Below are 17,933 nucleotides of genomic sequence, written 5' to 3' on the forward strand. Positions count from 1 at the left end.
CCAGGAGGTTGACTCCATAGCTTGGAAGCTGGCCTCACATGCTGGGGGAAAATCATACCAAACGGAGAAGGGAACACCAAGTAAAATGTGATTGGAGATCCCGCTCGGGAAGGGAGATGCATGCTGAAAGTGGATTAGTGACCGAACATGATGGCCATTCAATACCCCTATTGCAGACCACAAAACCCAAACAGAGAGAGAGAGAACAAATTGGAATGCTCTGCCACAGAGGCGGGGTGGGGTGGGGGGGATGGGATTGGGGGGTGGGAGCGATACTGGGTTCATTGGTGGTGGAGAATGGACACTGGTGGAGGGATGGGCTCCCGAACACTGCATGAGGGAAAAACAAGCACGAAATGTGTGAATCTGTAACCGTACCCTCACTGTGACTCACTAATTAAAAAATTAAAAAAAATTAACTCAAAAAATAAAATAAAATAAAATCACATTAATTATCTTTGAAATTTATGAAAACCCATGGGAAAAAAAAGGCCGACCTGAGTTCCTGAGTTGGATTCCTCCATCCCTCTCGGAGAGCCCTGCAAGCTACCAAGAGTATCCACCCGCAGCGCAGAGCCTGGCAAGCTACCCATGGCGTATTCAATATGCCAAAAACAGTAACAACAAGTCTCACAGTGGAGACGTTATTTTGGTGTCTGCATGAGCAAATGGATGAACAACGGGACAACAGTGAGACAGTATATTACTTGTAGAGTCCACCTGAACTCAGATTCTAGATCCCCTTCCTGTATTTGCAACTGTGTCATTAATAACTCTTGGCCCTGTGAAACCTAAATGGAAACATGAATGACATGTCCTTGTATTTTAAGAGGTAGAGCATTGGTCTAGAAGCTAGGGTTAGCCAACTATATAGCTTCAGGTAAGACTTTGGATCTTGATAAATATCACGAAGACCCAACCAATTGTTCTAGTATTCATTGGTGAAAGATCTAGTTATGGCCGTGAGAGTAATAATACTAAATTATTACTTACTATTTATAATTTTAGATAAATTTATAATAAATAATACATAATTATTTAATTATAAATAATTACTAAATTATTAGTAGTATTCTAAATAGACAGCTGTAGCCATGTGGCTTTGGCTATGGTTCCTGGAAAACTTAGCTTTTGCATGTCTGAAAATGACTTTTCTTTAATCTTTTGTTGCGGTTGTTGCTACCCTAAGGTTTCTGTTTGTTTGTGTTGGGGGGCTACCAAGTGGTGCCCAGGATATCCAGATTCCCTACTCGGTGCTTTTAATTGAGTATATTTATAAACATATTTTTATTGCATATATAGAGATGTGTATTTTCTCTCAGCATATTGCATGGTTCCCTGGCTTCCATTATTGTCATTGAAAAGTCAACCACTAGTCATTAAATTTTAGGTAGTATATCTTTTTTTTATTATCGCCATAAGATCTACTCTTTGGTATTCTGCAGCTCCATGAAGATGTGCAATTGCAAATATTTTACATTTATCCTGTTTTGAATAGGTTGACTTTCTGAATATGAGAATTGATGTCTCTTATCAATTTGGGGAACACTTTCAGTCATCATTCAAATATTGCTTTTGCCTTAACCTTTCCTTTCTTGACTTTTCATTTGGAATTCTAAGATATTATACTCTCGTCCTCAATTTTACCTGTCTTTCAATATCCTTTTTACACACTTTTTGTCTTTCTAGCCTGATTTTGAATGATGTCTTCACATCTATTTTTCTAGTTTACTTTTTTTCTTTAACACTTCACACCCAGTTGTTTATTTCACCCAATGAGCTTTAAGTTTTCATTTTTATATTCTTCATGTGTAGTTTCTATTTATTAAAACTATAGGAGCCTCACCCGAGGTTCTGTAAACCACCAGGACCACACCCAGAAATGCTTAGAGACCATGAGATGCTAGGGATAAAACCTGGGACTTTCTACATGTAAAGCATGTGTTCCTTTCATCTTTGAGGTATCTCCTTATCCCCAAGAAAACACTGTCACTGTGACACTGTCATCCCCTTGCTCATCAATTTGCTCGAGCTGGAACCAGTAACGTCTCCATTGTGAGACTTGTTACTGTTTTTGCATATCGGATACGCCACGGGTAGGATGCCAGGCTCTGCCATTCCGGCAAGATACAGGGCTCTCCGAGAGGGGTGGACGAATTGAACCCGGGTCAGCCTCCTGCAAAGTGAATACCCTACCCTCTGCATTATCGCTCCAGACCATCCCCAAGAAGATTATATATTTTTATCCTAAGTTCATTTTCATCCTAAGGTCACTGATCCTTTTAAAATATTCTCTTCCTTCTTATTCACATTTTGAATATCTTTTTTAATGTTTCTAAAAATAATAGGACACATAGATATATCTCAGTGATGAAGCACATGAAATTCACTGATGTTCTCTGTTTGATTTGGTCATCAAAAACATATATATTTCTGCCATCAAAAACATATATTTATATATGCTACACATGAGTATATACATATATACATTATTTTATACCTCGTACCTGATAGCTTCAATACTTTAAGGCTGTGAATCAAGTGTGAATATCTAATGTTTTTCCTGGTGTTGTTCTTGATATATACTTTTTCTTATGTCTGTTGTTTTCATATTCCTTGGAACTCTAGTGATGGGGAGTTTTGTGGTCTCAGTTGAAAGGGTCTTCATCAGAGAGAATTTATTTACACTGTTTCAGACATTTAAAAATTTCCAACAGTTTAAAGTAAATTTTACTTGAGATTTTCTGAACCATGAAGTATTCTGATTTTAAAGAGTGGTTTCTTGTTACAAACTCATAAAGACTTGTCCTCTCCTTCCAGAAAAAGTTGAGACAGGTAATCTTCACCTTAACACCACCAGGGGTGATGTTAGGAGTAGTTCTACCTCAGACTTATATGGGAAAAAAATAGCCTTTGGGGTCCTGAATGGAGTGTGTGTATGAAGTGGGGTGGAGGGCACTATTTTATTATACAGACTCATCCTCTTGGGTATTTGCCTTTGGATCTTGTGCACTGTTCTCTGAAACTGAGAAATTTCAAGCTTAAACACATCAGGCTTTTCAATATAAGACCTACTCCTTCTCTAGCCTCCACTTTCACTTAGTTTTTGGTCTCTATTTCAATTTCTTTGGGTTATTTAAACAGTGTTCCACCAGATTTCTCTCCTCAAATAACAGAAACTTATTCTTTCATAGTTCTGAAAGCTGGAAGTTTGAAATCAGGTGTTGGAGGGGTTGTGATTCTTTCAAAGAAATTTTTCCTTACCTTTTTGAACTCCCAGTAACCAGGCATTTCTTTGACTTATAGTTTCATAACTCCAATCTCTGCCTTCAGCCTCACATGCTCATCTTTACTCTGTCTCTGTGTCCAAAGTTTCTTTTTCTCTTATAAAGATTGAGTTAGGTAATATTCAGTTATATTGAGTTAGGGTCAATATAATTTTGATTATTCTGGCAAAATCCTTATTTTTAATTATAGCCACACAGAGACAAGGGTGTCATTGGAACTTCAGCACGTTTTGGAGGGAATGCAATGAACCTATTAACAGTATTTAACAATTTCTTGATTTTTTGCCAGTTTGTGAATGCCATTAGTTCCCCTAATACTGAACAACATGGATATATTCTAAGATATGTGGTTAGGCAATTTTGTCCTCCAATGAATATTGTTCTCTGTTATCCTGTCCCTAGAAGCCTTGAGTCCTACACTGACTTATGGATGAGCATCTTTTTAGGTGAAGTGTCCTAAAAACGGGGATTCTACTATATTGTTTGGTAAGTAAATTTCTATCACAATCATTTCTAGAGTTTCCAAAATTTTCCCACTTGCCTTTATATCTGCACTCACAGAATCACCATTCGCTTTCACATTGAGAAATGGCTGATTCTTGAATCATGAAAACTACCCAGAACTAGCAAAAAACTTTAAGATCATTATCAGGTCCAGCCCTTCTTTACACACTGCAATTTTTTTTTATTAATTTGGGATCCTATGGTGAAGAAAGACAGTTTTCTCTGTGTCTATTCTTCACTCCAGCTCATTACAAGTTTCTCCATATTGAGGCAGCTCTCAAATTTCTGTTAGTCTAATGCTTTCATTGAAGTAAATCCTTTTACAGCTTCTGTCACTTAGTTCTTGTTCTTCAAGATCATAGTTAAGTTGGAATGTGTCATGCCTCACTGGTGAGCAATGGCCATAATTGATTTTCCACTTTTGCAGTCCTTAAGGGCCATGATGAATAAAACAACATGAGTGTAAATCAAGCACAAGGGGAAATAATGCTATCAAGAGATGCAATAAACACAAAATGCATGAAGCTGTTTCAGACATAAAATGCTATGATGTAAAGACAAATATGATGTCACCAGTCACCAGGAATATGAGAACCAGCATCATATGTGTGGCCCATCATTGATCTGTCATTGCATGATACCTAAATGTTTGTGCTCATGTTTTATTGAGAAATCATTTCTGCATGATTTCTCTCTTCTATCCATCATTCACCAAATATTATTTCTTATTTGTTTCATTCTTCTCAGTCATAACACTTTTCTTCCTTTACCTAGTGAGTTGTAGATTTAGAAATCAGAAAATAGGGGAAACATGCATGCAAAATAATAAGACTTTAAATAGGAATCCAGTAGACATCAGTGGGAACAAAAGAAAAAGAAAATTGATGTATGTTGCAATAATTCAGAGTATTCAAATTGTGCGTATATTTTAATTTATGAAAGCATCATGATTTAAAAAGTTATTTATAGTTGAGCTTTAGTAATACAACAGCACTGATCCCACCACCAGTGCCAACTTCCTTCCACCAATGTACCCACATTCTCTCCCATATTCTTCCCCACTCCAGCCTGCCCTCTGACAGTTAAGAACCTTCTAAGTACAGTTGTCTAAGTTTAGGTCGCTTGATTTCAGGGTTGTTGACTCTGTGGTTGAGATATTTAGCTCTATCATTCATTAACACAACCTCTGTACTTGACTCCCTTGACCTGATCCTCCATTGCTTCTCATCTGTCTTGTCTCCCTCTACCTTCCACTCTTTCTTTCCTTCTCCTCCCTATACTATGGTGTCAAGGCTAATCTGGGCAGCCCCTTTTAAGACATTGGTTTCCCTCATCCAGTTATTCTAAATACCATTGAGAAGTGATATCCCGTGTTTATCCTTCTTCTGGATTGCTTCATTTAATATGCTATCTTCCAGTCCATCCATGTTTCTGTGAATTGCATGATTTTATCATTCCTTAAAGCTGTGTAGTATTCGATTGTGTATATACACCACATCTTCATGATTCACTTATCTGCCATTAGACACTTAGATTGATTACAAATCTTACCTATTGTACTGAATACTGAAATGAATAATGGTGTGTACACATTCTTTTGAATGCATATTTTTCTGTCTTTGGAATAGACTCAAGTAGAATTTCTGGGTCATATGGGAGTTTATTTTTTTATTTATTTTTTTATTTTTTTTTATTTTTTGCTTTTTTTGGGTCACACCCGGCAATGCACAGAGGTCATTCCTGGCTCATGCACTCAGGAATTACCCCTGGCGGTGCTCAGGGGACCATATGGGATGCTGGGATTCGAACCCGGGTCGGCCGCGTGCAAGGCAAACGCCCTACCCGCTGTGCTATCACTCCAGCCCTCATATGGGAGTTTAATTCTGAGTTTACTGAGTTCCCTCTATACTGTTTTCCATAGTGGTTGGACCAAGCAACATTCCCACCAGCAGTGGATGAGAGTTCCTTTTTTACCACATCCCCACCAACAAGAATTGTTCTCAGTATTTTTGGTATGTGCATTCTCACTGGTGTAAAATGATATTTGACTATTGTCTTGATTTGGATTTTCCTAATAATAAGTGATGGTGAGCATTTTTTAGTGTACTGGTCGACCATCCATTGTTTTTTCTCACAAAAGTGTCTTTCATTTCCTCTCCCCATTTTATTTTTTTGGGGATTTATAAACAGTCTTCCTTCCTCAAAAAGTCCAGTGCATGTTCTTCTCTAAAACACATGGAACATTCTCCAGAATAGATCACATTTTAGGACATAGTCTAACTAACTTGGATAAATTCACCTAAGAATCATACCAAGCATCCTATCAGACCACAATGACACAGAAATAGAAATTAACCATAAAAATAAGATGGAGAAAAACTGTTATTCCTGGAGAATGAACAACATGCTGTGACATAACAATTGTATCAAGGAGGGAATCGAGAAAAAAATGGAAAGATTCCTTGAGACTACTGATAATGAAGAAACAAGTTACCAAAACCTATGAGACACAGCAAACACAGTTCTTAGGGTGAAGCTCTAGCAATACAGTCCCACATAAGGAAAGAAGAAAATATAAAATCAACAACCTAAATGTACACCTTAAGTCTCTGAAGAATCAATAACGAATGAATCTAAAGATTAGTAGAAGAAAAGAAATAATAAAAAATACATTGCAGAAATCAACAATATACAAACTAAAAAAGCAACACAAAGAACCAAATGAAGCCAGGAGCTGGTTTCAAAAGATTAGCAAGAAAAACAAACCATTGGCTAGACTCATGAGAGAAAAAATAAAGAAAAAATGATCAAATAAATCAGATCAGAAATGAAAAGGAAGACATTGCAACAGAACCCCCAGAAATCTGGGGCCAGAGTGACAGTGCAGTGGGTAGGCCACTTGCCTTGCATGTGACTCACCTGGGTTTGATCCTCAGCATCTCATATGGTCCCCTGAGCACTGCCAGGAGTAATTCCTGAGTGCAGAGCCACGAGTAACCCCTGAGTATCACTGGTTTTGACCCAAAAGCCAAAATAAAATAAAGAATCCCCAGAAATCCAAGACATCATGAGAACTTAATATGAACAACCCTACTCTGTTAAGCTGGAGAACCTAGAAGAAATGGATAGATTCCTAGAAACATGTAATCTCCCAAAATTAAATGAGGAGGAAGTAGAAAGCCTGAACAGGCCAATCACAAACAAGGAAATTGAAACAGTAATTAAGAATCTTCGCAAGAACAAAAATCCTGGCCTAGATGGATTTGTGGGTGGATATTATCAAACCTTCTGAGAAGACCTACTGCTGTTGATCCTTAAGCCTTTCTAAACATCAAAGAAACAGGAATCCTTCCTAATACCTTTTATGAAGCAAACATTATACTGATACTGAAAGCTTACAGAGATATTACAAAGAAAATTTTAGATCAATTTTCTCCTTGAAATTTGATGCAAATATCCTTAGTAAAACCTTAGTTTTCAAACAACCTTTAACTCTAAGTCACTGTGGCATTCAGTCTTCAGAAGTCCAAAGATCTGGAGCTGAAACCCTTCTTAGCACATATAAGCTCTTAACTTCAGTTTCATTATCTGAAAAAATAAGGGGGCACTGTGTAAACTATTAATTAGAGTGTTTTACGGGATAGATATCATAGCACAATCCCTAGCACAAAGCAGGTATTAAAAAGTTGTGCCAACAATTCTATTTCTATTGAACTGTTCCAAATGTGTGAGGATTTTGTATAAGTTGCCTCTGCATTGGAGCCAGAGTGATAATACAGTAGGATGGGTGCTTGCCTTGCATGCATCTAGCCCAGGTTCAGATCCTGGCACCAGTTCTCCAAGACCACCAGGAATCCATGAACACAGAGCCAGGAGTAAGCCCTAAACACTGCAGGGTATAGCCTACAAATAAAAGAAAAGTTGTCTTTGCATAAGTAATGTGAGAAAAGTAATGCCTAATTTTTATACACAATCTTGTAGAGTAACTGAAGAGAGATCCTTGATATGGAAAACTGAAGTACTGAAATGCTAACTCAAGAGACAGAAAATCTCTAATCACACAAAATATAAACATCTATTTTGCAAATGATCCAGCGTTCTCTATCCCTTAGAATGTTCTTGAACTTGAACCAACCAGGCCCTCCTGTTCTCAGCTGTGCTAGCCACTGAGTTTCAGGATGTCTGCTTACAGTACCACCTCACACTCCACTCTGGTCAATGGGAAGGGAAGAAATGAGTGGTGGGAGGGTCAGGAAAGATTTTAAAGTAGATCCTGCATCTTGAATATGAAACACTCAAAGATATTTTGAATTTGTATTTGTCACCACATTTAAAATGGCTCGATGGACTCAGGAAGAAGCCAGGATCATCACCTCCACCACTGAGATGGACTCACACACATAGTGAAAGCAGAACCTCCCAATAGCATTCTTGGCTCAGAGCAGGATATTCTTACCCAGAGTCTGTGTGACTAGAGATGATTGTGCCCTCTCAATCTATTCCTAGTTGCTAGCAGCTTCTAGTGAACCACACTGTGTCCGGAGTTGAGCATTTATCCAGCAGGGGTGCTGACATGAAATGGCAAGAAATGACTGGTGTAGAATGCTGGCGAAATGCAGGTGATGGAGCAGATACTGTCTTATGTGAATGCATTAGCTCGCTAATAAGCCAGCGTATTCTGACCCCCTCCAAAGCTGTTTCTTTGAGTTTCAGTTAAACATGTGTCTGAGAGAGTTTGCTCAGCTGTTTCTGCTGCCAGACCTCAAAGCTCTGGTATGAATCAGGCTCCACACAAGGGCCTGCTGGGGCAGGGGAGTTTGCAGGTGCAAAGAGATACTCATCGGAGGTCTTCCATTTCCCTCAGGACAGGACCAGAGCTGTCTGAAGGCTTTTTGACTTCCCACTGGGGAGGTAGTTCACAGGAAATCAGAGCTGGGAGGAAGGTGGATCCAAGTTGGCATCCCATAGTGGGAACTGGAGGTCAGGAACTGTGCATATCAGATACAGATCAGAAAGCCATAGGGGCATGAGTCGGGTCAGTTAGAGGAATTAGAGGAAGCAGCTTTGAACAGAGCACTAGCTATAAGGAGGAACATTTTAGGTGCCTGCCAAGATCAGCAGGTACAGGTTCCTCTCCCAGGGCTAGCAGGGTGTGGGGTGCCAGGCTACTGACAGTCCGTGCAGAGAACACGTGGCTACAAGGCACAGTTGAAGTGCTGGTTGTCCATGACAACAGGACTATCTCCTGAACATCATTATGGTATTCCCTCTAGGACAAGCTCTCCATTATATGTCATTCTGGTCATTGCCTGAGGGACCTCATGTGGCCTTCAGACATGGAGGAGGGACACATTTGGATGTTCGCTTGTCCACAGGTCAGGAGAAAATGGCCAGAGTCTGAGAGTTGTACCTGTGCAGTGAGTAACTGAGTGATGCCCATTGTGGATCCACATCATGATCTGACAGCTGTAAAGGGCCCTTCAGCTTGGCAGTCAATGGTCTCTACATATGGACCTGGCTAGTACATGGTGCAAGAACCCCAGGCTGATTGTGTGTTATGCTCATATATTCTATGAGTTTATTTCCCTGGATCCCCTTCTCTTAACAAAGTCCTTAGGAAAGTTCTATGAATCCCTGGACAGGAGACAGAATGTCCAAGTGAGACAGACCATAGGCAGATGCCCCTGAGGGACCGTCTTGTCTGTCTATCTCCCCCTCCCTCTCCACTCCCATGCCTATGATCTCTTTGCTCACCTTGAGAAATTTCCTTTTGGTTTTAATAAAGAGCCTTTGCTTGGGGCTGGAGTGATAGCACAGCGGATAGGGCGTCTGTCTTGCACGCAGCCAACCCGGGTTCGATTCCCAGCATCCCATACAGTCCCCTGAGCACCTCCAGGGGTGATTCCTGAGTGCAGAGCTAGGAGTAACCCCTGTGCATCGCTAGGTGTGACCCAAAAAGCAAAAAAAAAAAAAGAGCCTTTTCTTTGGAAGCTTGGCTCTCCCTTGCACCCATCCCCAGAAAAATTAGTCTCCGCAGTCCTCTTTTTCCTGAAAATTCTACACGTTTCTCCATATATCACCCACCCCTATCACCCCCAATTGCAATCATATGAACCAAAGTTAAGAACTGGATATTCAGAAACAATGGATGATCCTCAACTTCCAGTCCCGTTGCTCCACCCATGAACCCCATCACCCTTCAGGGAACAAGCCCTGTAGGTAGCCAACCTCACTCACCCTGATCCCAAGCTCAACATTCTCGCCGCCATACACCTCCATGCCTTCATCCAGCAGGCCGATCTCCTGGAAGTACTGCCGGTCCACAATGAAACAGCCAATGAGGGCAGGACTCCTGCAGGGTGTGGGAAATGGGTGAAATGAGCAGAGGAGTCCCAGGAAGTAGGCACAGGCAGACCTTCATACCAGGAGGATTCTTTCTCTTCCCTTCCATAGAGGCCTTGTGGGTCCACCCCACAAAGACAGAAAGCTTCTATTTTGGACCATCTCTCATTCCCAGCACTGCGAGTATGTGAGCCCAGAGCAGAGTGGCTCAGGCTGCCTGCCAAGTGTGAATGTATCCCTAGCTGTGTGAGTCTTGAAGTTTGACTTGCCTGGATCATTTACTTCTGCCTGGGCACTTGAGTCCACTTTTCCACCCTCCCCACCTTGGGCTCTGCCTGCCATTTACAATGGTTTCTACCTGGTGATGACCAGGTCTACGTAATTTATTTCACTTTTTGTTTTTAGGAGGGGCCATGTTCTCTGTGTTCAGGGTTTACTTCTGGCTTTGTGCTCAGGGATAACTTATTGTGGGGAAAGGGGGTCCAAATGTGGTGCTGGGATTTGAAGCAGGGTTGGAGGTATCCAAGGCCTACCCACTGTACTATCTCTCCAGCCTACATAATCTTTCTAAAGTCTATTTAGATAATGGACTTTCAAGAGCAAGGGGAATAAGTTAGCGTGAAGATGTGTCCAGGAGAAATGTTCATGAGGAGAAAGAAGTGTGAGTAGATCTGTATTTTGAAGAGTGCTCGGGCAGCTATGGGGGGTTGATTGAAGAGGAGTCCGTAGGAAACAAGTATCCAGTTATTGCCATATCCAGGTGAGAAGTGATGAGAACTTTCCATCAGAAAGGTAAGCAGGGTTTGTTTCAAGACAGTTTGATGTACTACTCTCAACATATTTTGAGGGGGTGGGGGAGAGAGAACACTGGATACAAGCTGACTGTCTCTCTGGTTTGAGCAACAATGGGGCCTGTAAACCATCGGGCTGTGAGAGAAAGGCTGGCTGCAGAAAGCTTCTTCAGAGAGGTTCCTGCTGGAGAGACTGATCTTCCGGTATCTGTGGAATACTGCACGTGTTTGGGGAGAGGGGGGCAGTACCCAATGGGCAGGGCTTAGGTAGATGGTCTGGGTCTGGAATTCAGCAGAGGACCTGGGATGAAGCTTGGACAGCTAGAAATCTGGAGCAGCAGTTCTCACCCAGGAGCTGCATGGCCCATTGTGGGTCCTCAGGATAATCCAAAGGAGGCTCAGGTGAAAAATATGTAAATGAGGGATCATAAAAATAAGACAAGGGAGGCAGGTGTTAGGACAGGGGCAAACAGGTTCAAAAAGGTGCAACAGGCAGAAAAAGTTCCTGAAACAGTGGTGTAGACAAGGTCTTTCAGCAGTGAGTGTGAGCACAGGCTTAGAGGCTGGGCGGTGTGAGATCCAGCAGGGTCACAGGACTGGTTCATCTTAGGTGAATCAGCACGGGACATGTGGGCTGCATCTCTGCTGAGAGCATGAGGTTAGGCAAATGGCTCTGAATGCTGCACGGCTACCACTTCTAGCCCTGGCAGGGGCTTGTCAGCTGGTGGTCAAAGAATATGGAGAGGAAGAGAAAGAACAGGAAGCACACTCAGCCTTGAGAGAGCTGTCAATCACATGTAAATTGGCCCCTCTCAGAAATTGGCAACTCATCACAGTGGAGAAATGGTTTTTACAGGCCATTTCTTTTGAAGAATGCTGATGTGGGGAGGCTGCTAGCAGGAACTATGCCTAGGTCCTGACCCTTTTCATGGTAAACCACAGCAGTTGCTTCTGAAGCGCCTTAAGTTCCATCAACCACAGGCATTGAGGGCAGGAAAGTCATCTCTAGTCACTGGTGCTCACACAAATTAGGTTCCTATAGAGTGACAGCACAGCGGTTGGGCGTTCGCCTTTCACATAGCCGACCCGAGTTCGATTCTTCTGCCCCTCTTGGAGAGCCCGGCAAGCTAACGAGAGTATCGAGCCTGCACGGCAGAGCCTGGCAAGCTACCTGTGCGTATTGGATATGCCAAAAACAGTAACAATAAGTCTCTCAATGAGAGACATTACTGGTGCCCGCTCAAACAAATCGATGAGCAACGAGATGACAGTGACAGTGACAGTGATTCTGGTGGGGGAATGCATAGTCCCTGGTCTTGGAGTGGATGCATGGGAAACATCCCTCAGCTAGCTGAGGTCTCAGAGACAATCCCAATTCTCTCTGAGCCTCTGTTTCCACAACTAGGGGACAGAATTCATCCTAATCTCCTATGGATTAAATTGAACAATGTAAAGCACATGAATTTCTCTAGGCCTTCAGTGGCCCGCTGATGACCAATTAATAAAATGTCTTTGCATGGTGAACAAGCTCAGAGCATCTCCTCTCTAAATGCTCTGAGATTGTGGAAACTCAGCCCGGCCAAGTGAAGTGTCAGACTTTTCCTGGACATCCCTGAAATGCTGAGCATGAGATGATACTCTCAGGACATGTCAGAAGGAGCATCCCTCCAAAGGTCCGGACAGGGAAAGAACAGAATCCAGGACAGTTTGGGATGAGCACAGATGCCTAAGGATGGTCCTTTACTTATTAACAAACTAGAGTACTAACTGGACCGAGTGTGCTGAAAGTGTTATTGATTTCTACCTTGCCTCATTCCCAGAAAGACTGGAAATAGTTCACAAGAAAAGGTAAAAGACACTGAGAAAACAAAATAGCTAAACATCTGAAAGGCCATTTAACAACAAGTGGTGGGGGGGTGTCATCAGATTGTATGGCAGGCCTAGGTGCACCTTCATGGTTTTTAAAAATTGCTCCTCAAAGTGGACTCTGAGATTCCTGAAATGAAAATGAATGCACATAATCTTTGAAATAAGACAGACAGTTCCTATGTAGCATTGCCAGATGAATTTCTCAGGGATGGTAAGGCTCTCTTTGGCAGTCAGTTTGAAAAAAAATTTTCATGTCATGCTTCTTAAGTAAGTCACTTTAGAACATAAGATAGCCTTCTATAAGACAGTAGAAGAGATCACTAGTTTTAAATATAATATTATATTATGTAGATAAATATTTGTGGCAAAAAAAATGACAGAAAATTTGAGGTCATGGATCATGTTTGTTTTCTGACAGGACTGAGATGCAGCTTTATAGACTAAGACCAGGTGGACACAGGTAGGGATTAGCAGAACGGAAGCTGTAAGTAAAAACAGCACATTTCCAAGAGTATTCAGCAGAGCTGGGAGCAGAATTCAGCCACAACAGTGCTGAGACCAGTCAGTCTTGAGCACCACCATAGGAGATGAAGGATGACTGTAAGGTATGGAGCCTGGGAATGGGAGGGGATGGAAGGAGTGTCCTGGCTCTGCTGTCCAGAACCAATGGCCCTACCTTCTTCTGTGGTTCTTCCCACCTCTTGTAATACAGGGATGACAAGACAAACGGTCGTGGTTTTGTAATGTGGATCAAATGAAACCATGTGTGCAACAGGGCCTTGCACACAGAGCCCTCTCAACAAATATTTAATGTAACAAAAGTGTGGCAGGTTTGATAGATAAGTAGCAGAGAAAACCGTAAGAGAGCTAAGTGCACTTCTCCTTCTACCTTGTTTTAAATACTTCCTTCTGACAGGGAAAAATGTGATCTTAGATAATAATCACCTACTTTCAATTAAATTTTTCATAATCTTTCTCCCTCATGTAATATAAAGTAACATCAGTTTCTAATCTCCTCTTTCATTCCAGGAACTGTCCCCGAGGCCACCTTCTGGAGCTGTCTGAGTGTTTAATGGGCAGGACTTTGCAGGAACATAAAGGCACCTGATCATGATTAACAAAGAAACTGAGGCGGGTGCTGGTAGCTATTTCAGGAGTCCTGACCTATAAAACAGAGGCAGTGCCAGGGAGCATCTGGGTGTCATGGAGGTGGGAGCAAAGGCAGAAAATGTTAGAAGGGTCTGCAAAATGCAGTTTGAGAAGTATGTTTGTTTTTGAGTTTCCAGGGACCACACCTGGGTCTCATCTAGTCAAGGCTTGCACTTGACCATGGAGCCACATCTCTGGCCCCTAAAGTCACACTTGTCTGGGTGCCTAAGGATAAGCTCAAACATCAGCAAGTTATTTAGGATGCTCTGGTATCTACCCTGGCCTCTCCCTCCAGCTTCTGTCTGGAACAGGCTTCCTTGGTCCTCCTTTCACTCTCTCTGAACAGACTCCAATTCCATGAGCTTACTCTGCACCCTCACATCCAGTGGTCCCAACTCACCTCTGAATCTTCTGCTTGCCCAGTGAAATAAGGACCAATGTCACTCTGAAAAAAGTCATCATCCCACCCCATGACCTATGAAAACCACCCTGCATACTGGCATTATTGGTTCCAATTGTGTTCCCTATATTTACTAGATGCCTGGAATTTGAGGGCATGAATCTAATCTTACTCTGAATCCCCAGTACCCAGGCCTGGAGGTGTCCCATGGTCAAGAATGGGCATGAGTAACTTGGTGCCCTTGAATGAATTCTGTGTCATGCCTATTTTTACTTCTTATTATTTAAAAATTATTGTTGTTATTTACTTTTCAGTCACATCCAATGTACTCAGGTCTTCCTCCTGGTTCTATGCACAGTGATCATTCTTGAAAGCACTCAGGGACCATATGTGGTATCAGGGATTGGTCCCAGGTTGGCCATGTACAAAATAGAAGCCTTATGCACTGTACTACCCCCATTGTTTCACTCTGCCTTCTTTTTGTTTTGTCTTCAGGGCATACCCAGCTAGGCTCAGAACTTACTCCTGGCTCTGTGCTCAGTGGTTACCTTTGGCAGTGTTTGGAGGACCATATGTGGTGCCAGGGTTGGTCATATGCACGGCAAGTGCCTTAACCCCTGTACTATCTCTCTGGTCCTGTGACTCTTGAGAAGGGACATCAGCCTGTGAGTTGTGACTGGAGGAAAGTCCTTTGCATCCCCTCCCACCCCAAAGTGGGCTGGTGCTTGGGAAATGAGGGTTAGACTGGGAGGAAAGCCCTCGCTTGGAACACAAAGCAGAGTCACCCCACCTTACCTGATTGGGGCCGTGGAGTTCTCCAACTTCCACCAGGCCTTGGGTGGATTTAGGTAGCGGCACCATAGCTCCCAGTCGAAGCCCTGGGCGGCCAGTGGGTACTCCTCAATTTCAAAGTTGTCATATTTGATGTTGTCAAAGGATGGCGAGATGATCCGCTTCCGGTTCTCTTTGATGCGGGTGAGGACAGGCTCAGCCCTGAGCAGCAGGAAGGGAGAGAGGAAGAACTGAGGGTGAGGAGCACCAGGTGGGCCACACCTGAAGGCCTCCTGCCCAGAAAGAGGGAAGCCCTGGCCACTTCGTTTAGAATGATTGTTCTGTATCTGGGAAAGGGTCCCCCAGGCATCCCTCATCCCATTTCCTTGGGGTTGGCAAAAGGCCTGAGCAGCCTTCAGCACTTCCCCAGATGGGCTGAGATGCTGGTGCCTTAGATCTGCATGACAGCCTGTCTTCCCTTTTCCACTAGAAAGAAAATTCAAGACTGAAACAAGAAGAAAGAGACAGATCTGAAGCTTTCAATTCAGGCTTTGATTTTGCTGAAATCCAATGTCCACCGAGAGGAAAAGACGGAGACAGCAGAGACAGGAACGAGAGACCAGGGAGCTTGTGCCAGTCTTGTGACTGACCCCCTACCCGCCCTTCGTGACTGACCCCCTGCTCTCCCCTCAAAAACCTGCTCCCTGCTGCCCGAATAGAGGACTTTCCCAGAGAGCCAGGGTGCCTGACTGGGCGCCAGGCGGGAAGTGTGTTTGCAGACAGGAATGATAAGATTCTCATTAATAATGCATTTGTGGCATAATTGTTTATTCAAATCAGCTTGAAATAGTAAGTGTCCCTCTCCTCTTCTGGCTGTAAATCCAATGAAAATGCGTTTTTAAATAGTCACAAGTGGCAAGCAGGGACTTCAAGTATAAAAAATGGCTGCGTTGCAGCTTTAATTCGGGCCTGTTATATAAAAGGATGCCCGGATCCAAGCAGGCTGACTGTGAACCCCCATATTTCTTCCTGCTCAAAGGCCTTGCTCACCTCCAGGGAGGCAGATGACGGGACTCAGAGTCTGGGGGCAACAGCCAACTCCTCTGCCCTTGGGTATATTGGTGAGGAAGGGTCCAGGCAATCACACCCAGCACCCAGCTCTTATGGCCAGGCTCTCTGCAAAGTCATTCACAGGCCTCCAGTCCTGCAAAGGGTTAGAGTGAGCTGCCCTGTACCTGCCACCCTGCAGTCACTGAAGTCTGCATCTATTCTCTTGCCTACCCAGCTCCCGAGAAGCACCAATGGGAGAAAGAAGAGGTTGTCTGAGGCCTGGGCTCAGCAGAAGGGAGAAGCTGAGATTCTGGGCTTTTTGGCCTCTGAAGGAGACTGGGCTCCCCATGAAAAGCCAACCCCTCTTGGCCACCTCTGCCCATTGTCTATGTGGCACCTGTCCCAGGTCTCGTGCCCCAGGGTTAGCAGTCCCACCCCGAGCAGAGTAGAGTGTAACTGCCCTCAAGCCTCTGTGTGCTCCCCACTCTCGGCTGCTGGCTCCTAGAGGGGTGGGCTTCAGCCTCCGTCCACAAGTTGGCACCTATCCATAGAAATTCCCTGCCAGTCCTCCTCCCCCCCAAAAAAATATATGTATTGCTTGGGAAAATTTTATGTGACCCAGGCATAGAAGGATATAAAACAGTTATGAAAAATCAAGCACTGACTGATAATAAACCATGCAGAAATGTAGTTTTAAATGACCTCACATTCAGTTAGTTACATGGCCATGTATGGGATCTCGACTCAAATTTAAGATTCCAGGGAATCATACTGGCTAGTGATCTCTGAGGCCATCATCTTAATCTCTGGGAGCTGATGTGTCCACCCCTCACCCTTCCCCACCCAGCTACCAAGTTTCCTCATCCACCCACCCACCTCATCTGTTCCAGAGAGTTCTCCCTGTCTAGGACTCAGATCCCAGTAAGCATTGCAGCCACTCTACCTGGTGTGGGGAGCCCTGCCTGCCTCCCCCAGGGGTACGCACCAGCCCACGTTGAACTCCACATGGGCATCAAAGAGTGCCACGACGGGAGCAGTGGCCGCTCTCCAGCCGCTGACCCTGGAGCGGATGAGTCCTTCCTGCTTGCTGTGGCGCACAATTTTGATGAAGCCCGGCTTCTGGCCGTTCACCTTGTCCACGTACTCAGTCAACTTCTCCTTCAGCTCCTCTGGGGGGGGGTGGAGGGAAGCGCAGTGTTAGAATCATGGAGCCAAAGAAAGCAACAGAGGAGAGGACAGTCCATGTGGCTCAGCTCCAGAAGGAAGAATACTGTACACTGAGCCCAGCATGCAGTGGTCACAGGGCCCCTCACCACTGAACCTTCATTTTGAACCCTATATTTACTAGATACCTGGCTCAGAAGGTTCTGTCAATCTGTTCAGTGGCTTGCAGCTTGTGACAGCTATGCCTGATCTCCAGCCTGACCTCACAAATCACACACTTCATCTGGGCTCCATGCCCTCCTTCTCCTCCTCCTCCTTTCTTCCTCCTCCTCCTCTTCCTTCTCCTTTTCCTCCTCCTCCTCCTCCTCCTTCTCCTCCTCCGCACTCTCTCTGCCTGTCTTCCTCAAAGGGGAGTGCTCCACAGTGGGAGCCCCTCCTGCCAGCACCCCACCTTCCCAGGAAGTACGCAGCTCAGAAGAGAGGGCAGTGACTGGGTCCAGCCAGGCACCCATCTTCTGCTTCTTCAGAATCAGGCTGTGGCCACAGGACACACTCCCTCAGCCTCAGCACACCAAGGCAAGGGGGTCTCATTCATGGTTTCTACAG

At 43.8% G+C, this 17,933-nt stretch overlaps 1 protein-coding gene across 1 annotated transcript in view; it reads right to left on the bottom strand.

The window, feature by feature from the left end:
• Nucleotides 1–17,933, bottom strand: part of GALNT18 (polypeptide N-acetylgalactosaminyltransferase 18) — a 383,589-nt gene that overhangs the window by 90,341 nt on the left and 275,315 nt on the right. Inside the window, exons 4-6 of the mRNA XM_004613599.2 lie at nucleotides 17,149–17,332; nucleotides 15,138–15,335; nucleotides 10,029–10,143 (exon numbers count right to left, since the gene is read on the bottom strand). Of these exons, the coding sequence (XP_004613656.2) occupies nucleotides 10,029–10,143; nucleotides 15,138–15,335; nucleotides 17,149–17,332 (497 nt within the window). The remainder of the gene's footprint in view (nucleotides 1–10,028; nucleotides 10,144–15,137; nucleotides 15,336–17,148; nucleotides 17,333–17,933) is intronic.

The sequence above is a fragment of the Sorex araneus genome, chromosome 6 (genome assembly GCF_027595985.1).
Source record: "Sorex araneus isolate mSorAra2 chromosome 6, mSorAra2.pri, whole genome shotgun sequence".
NCBI classification, from domain to species: domain Eukaryota; kingdom Metazoa; phylum Chordata; class Mammalia; order Eulipotyphla; family Soricidae; genus Sorex; species Sorex araneus.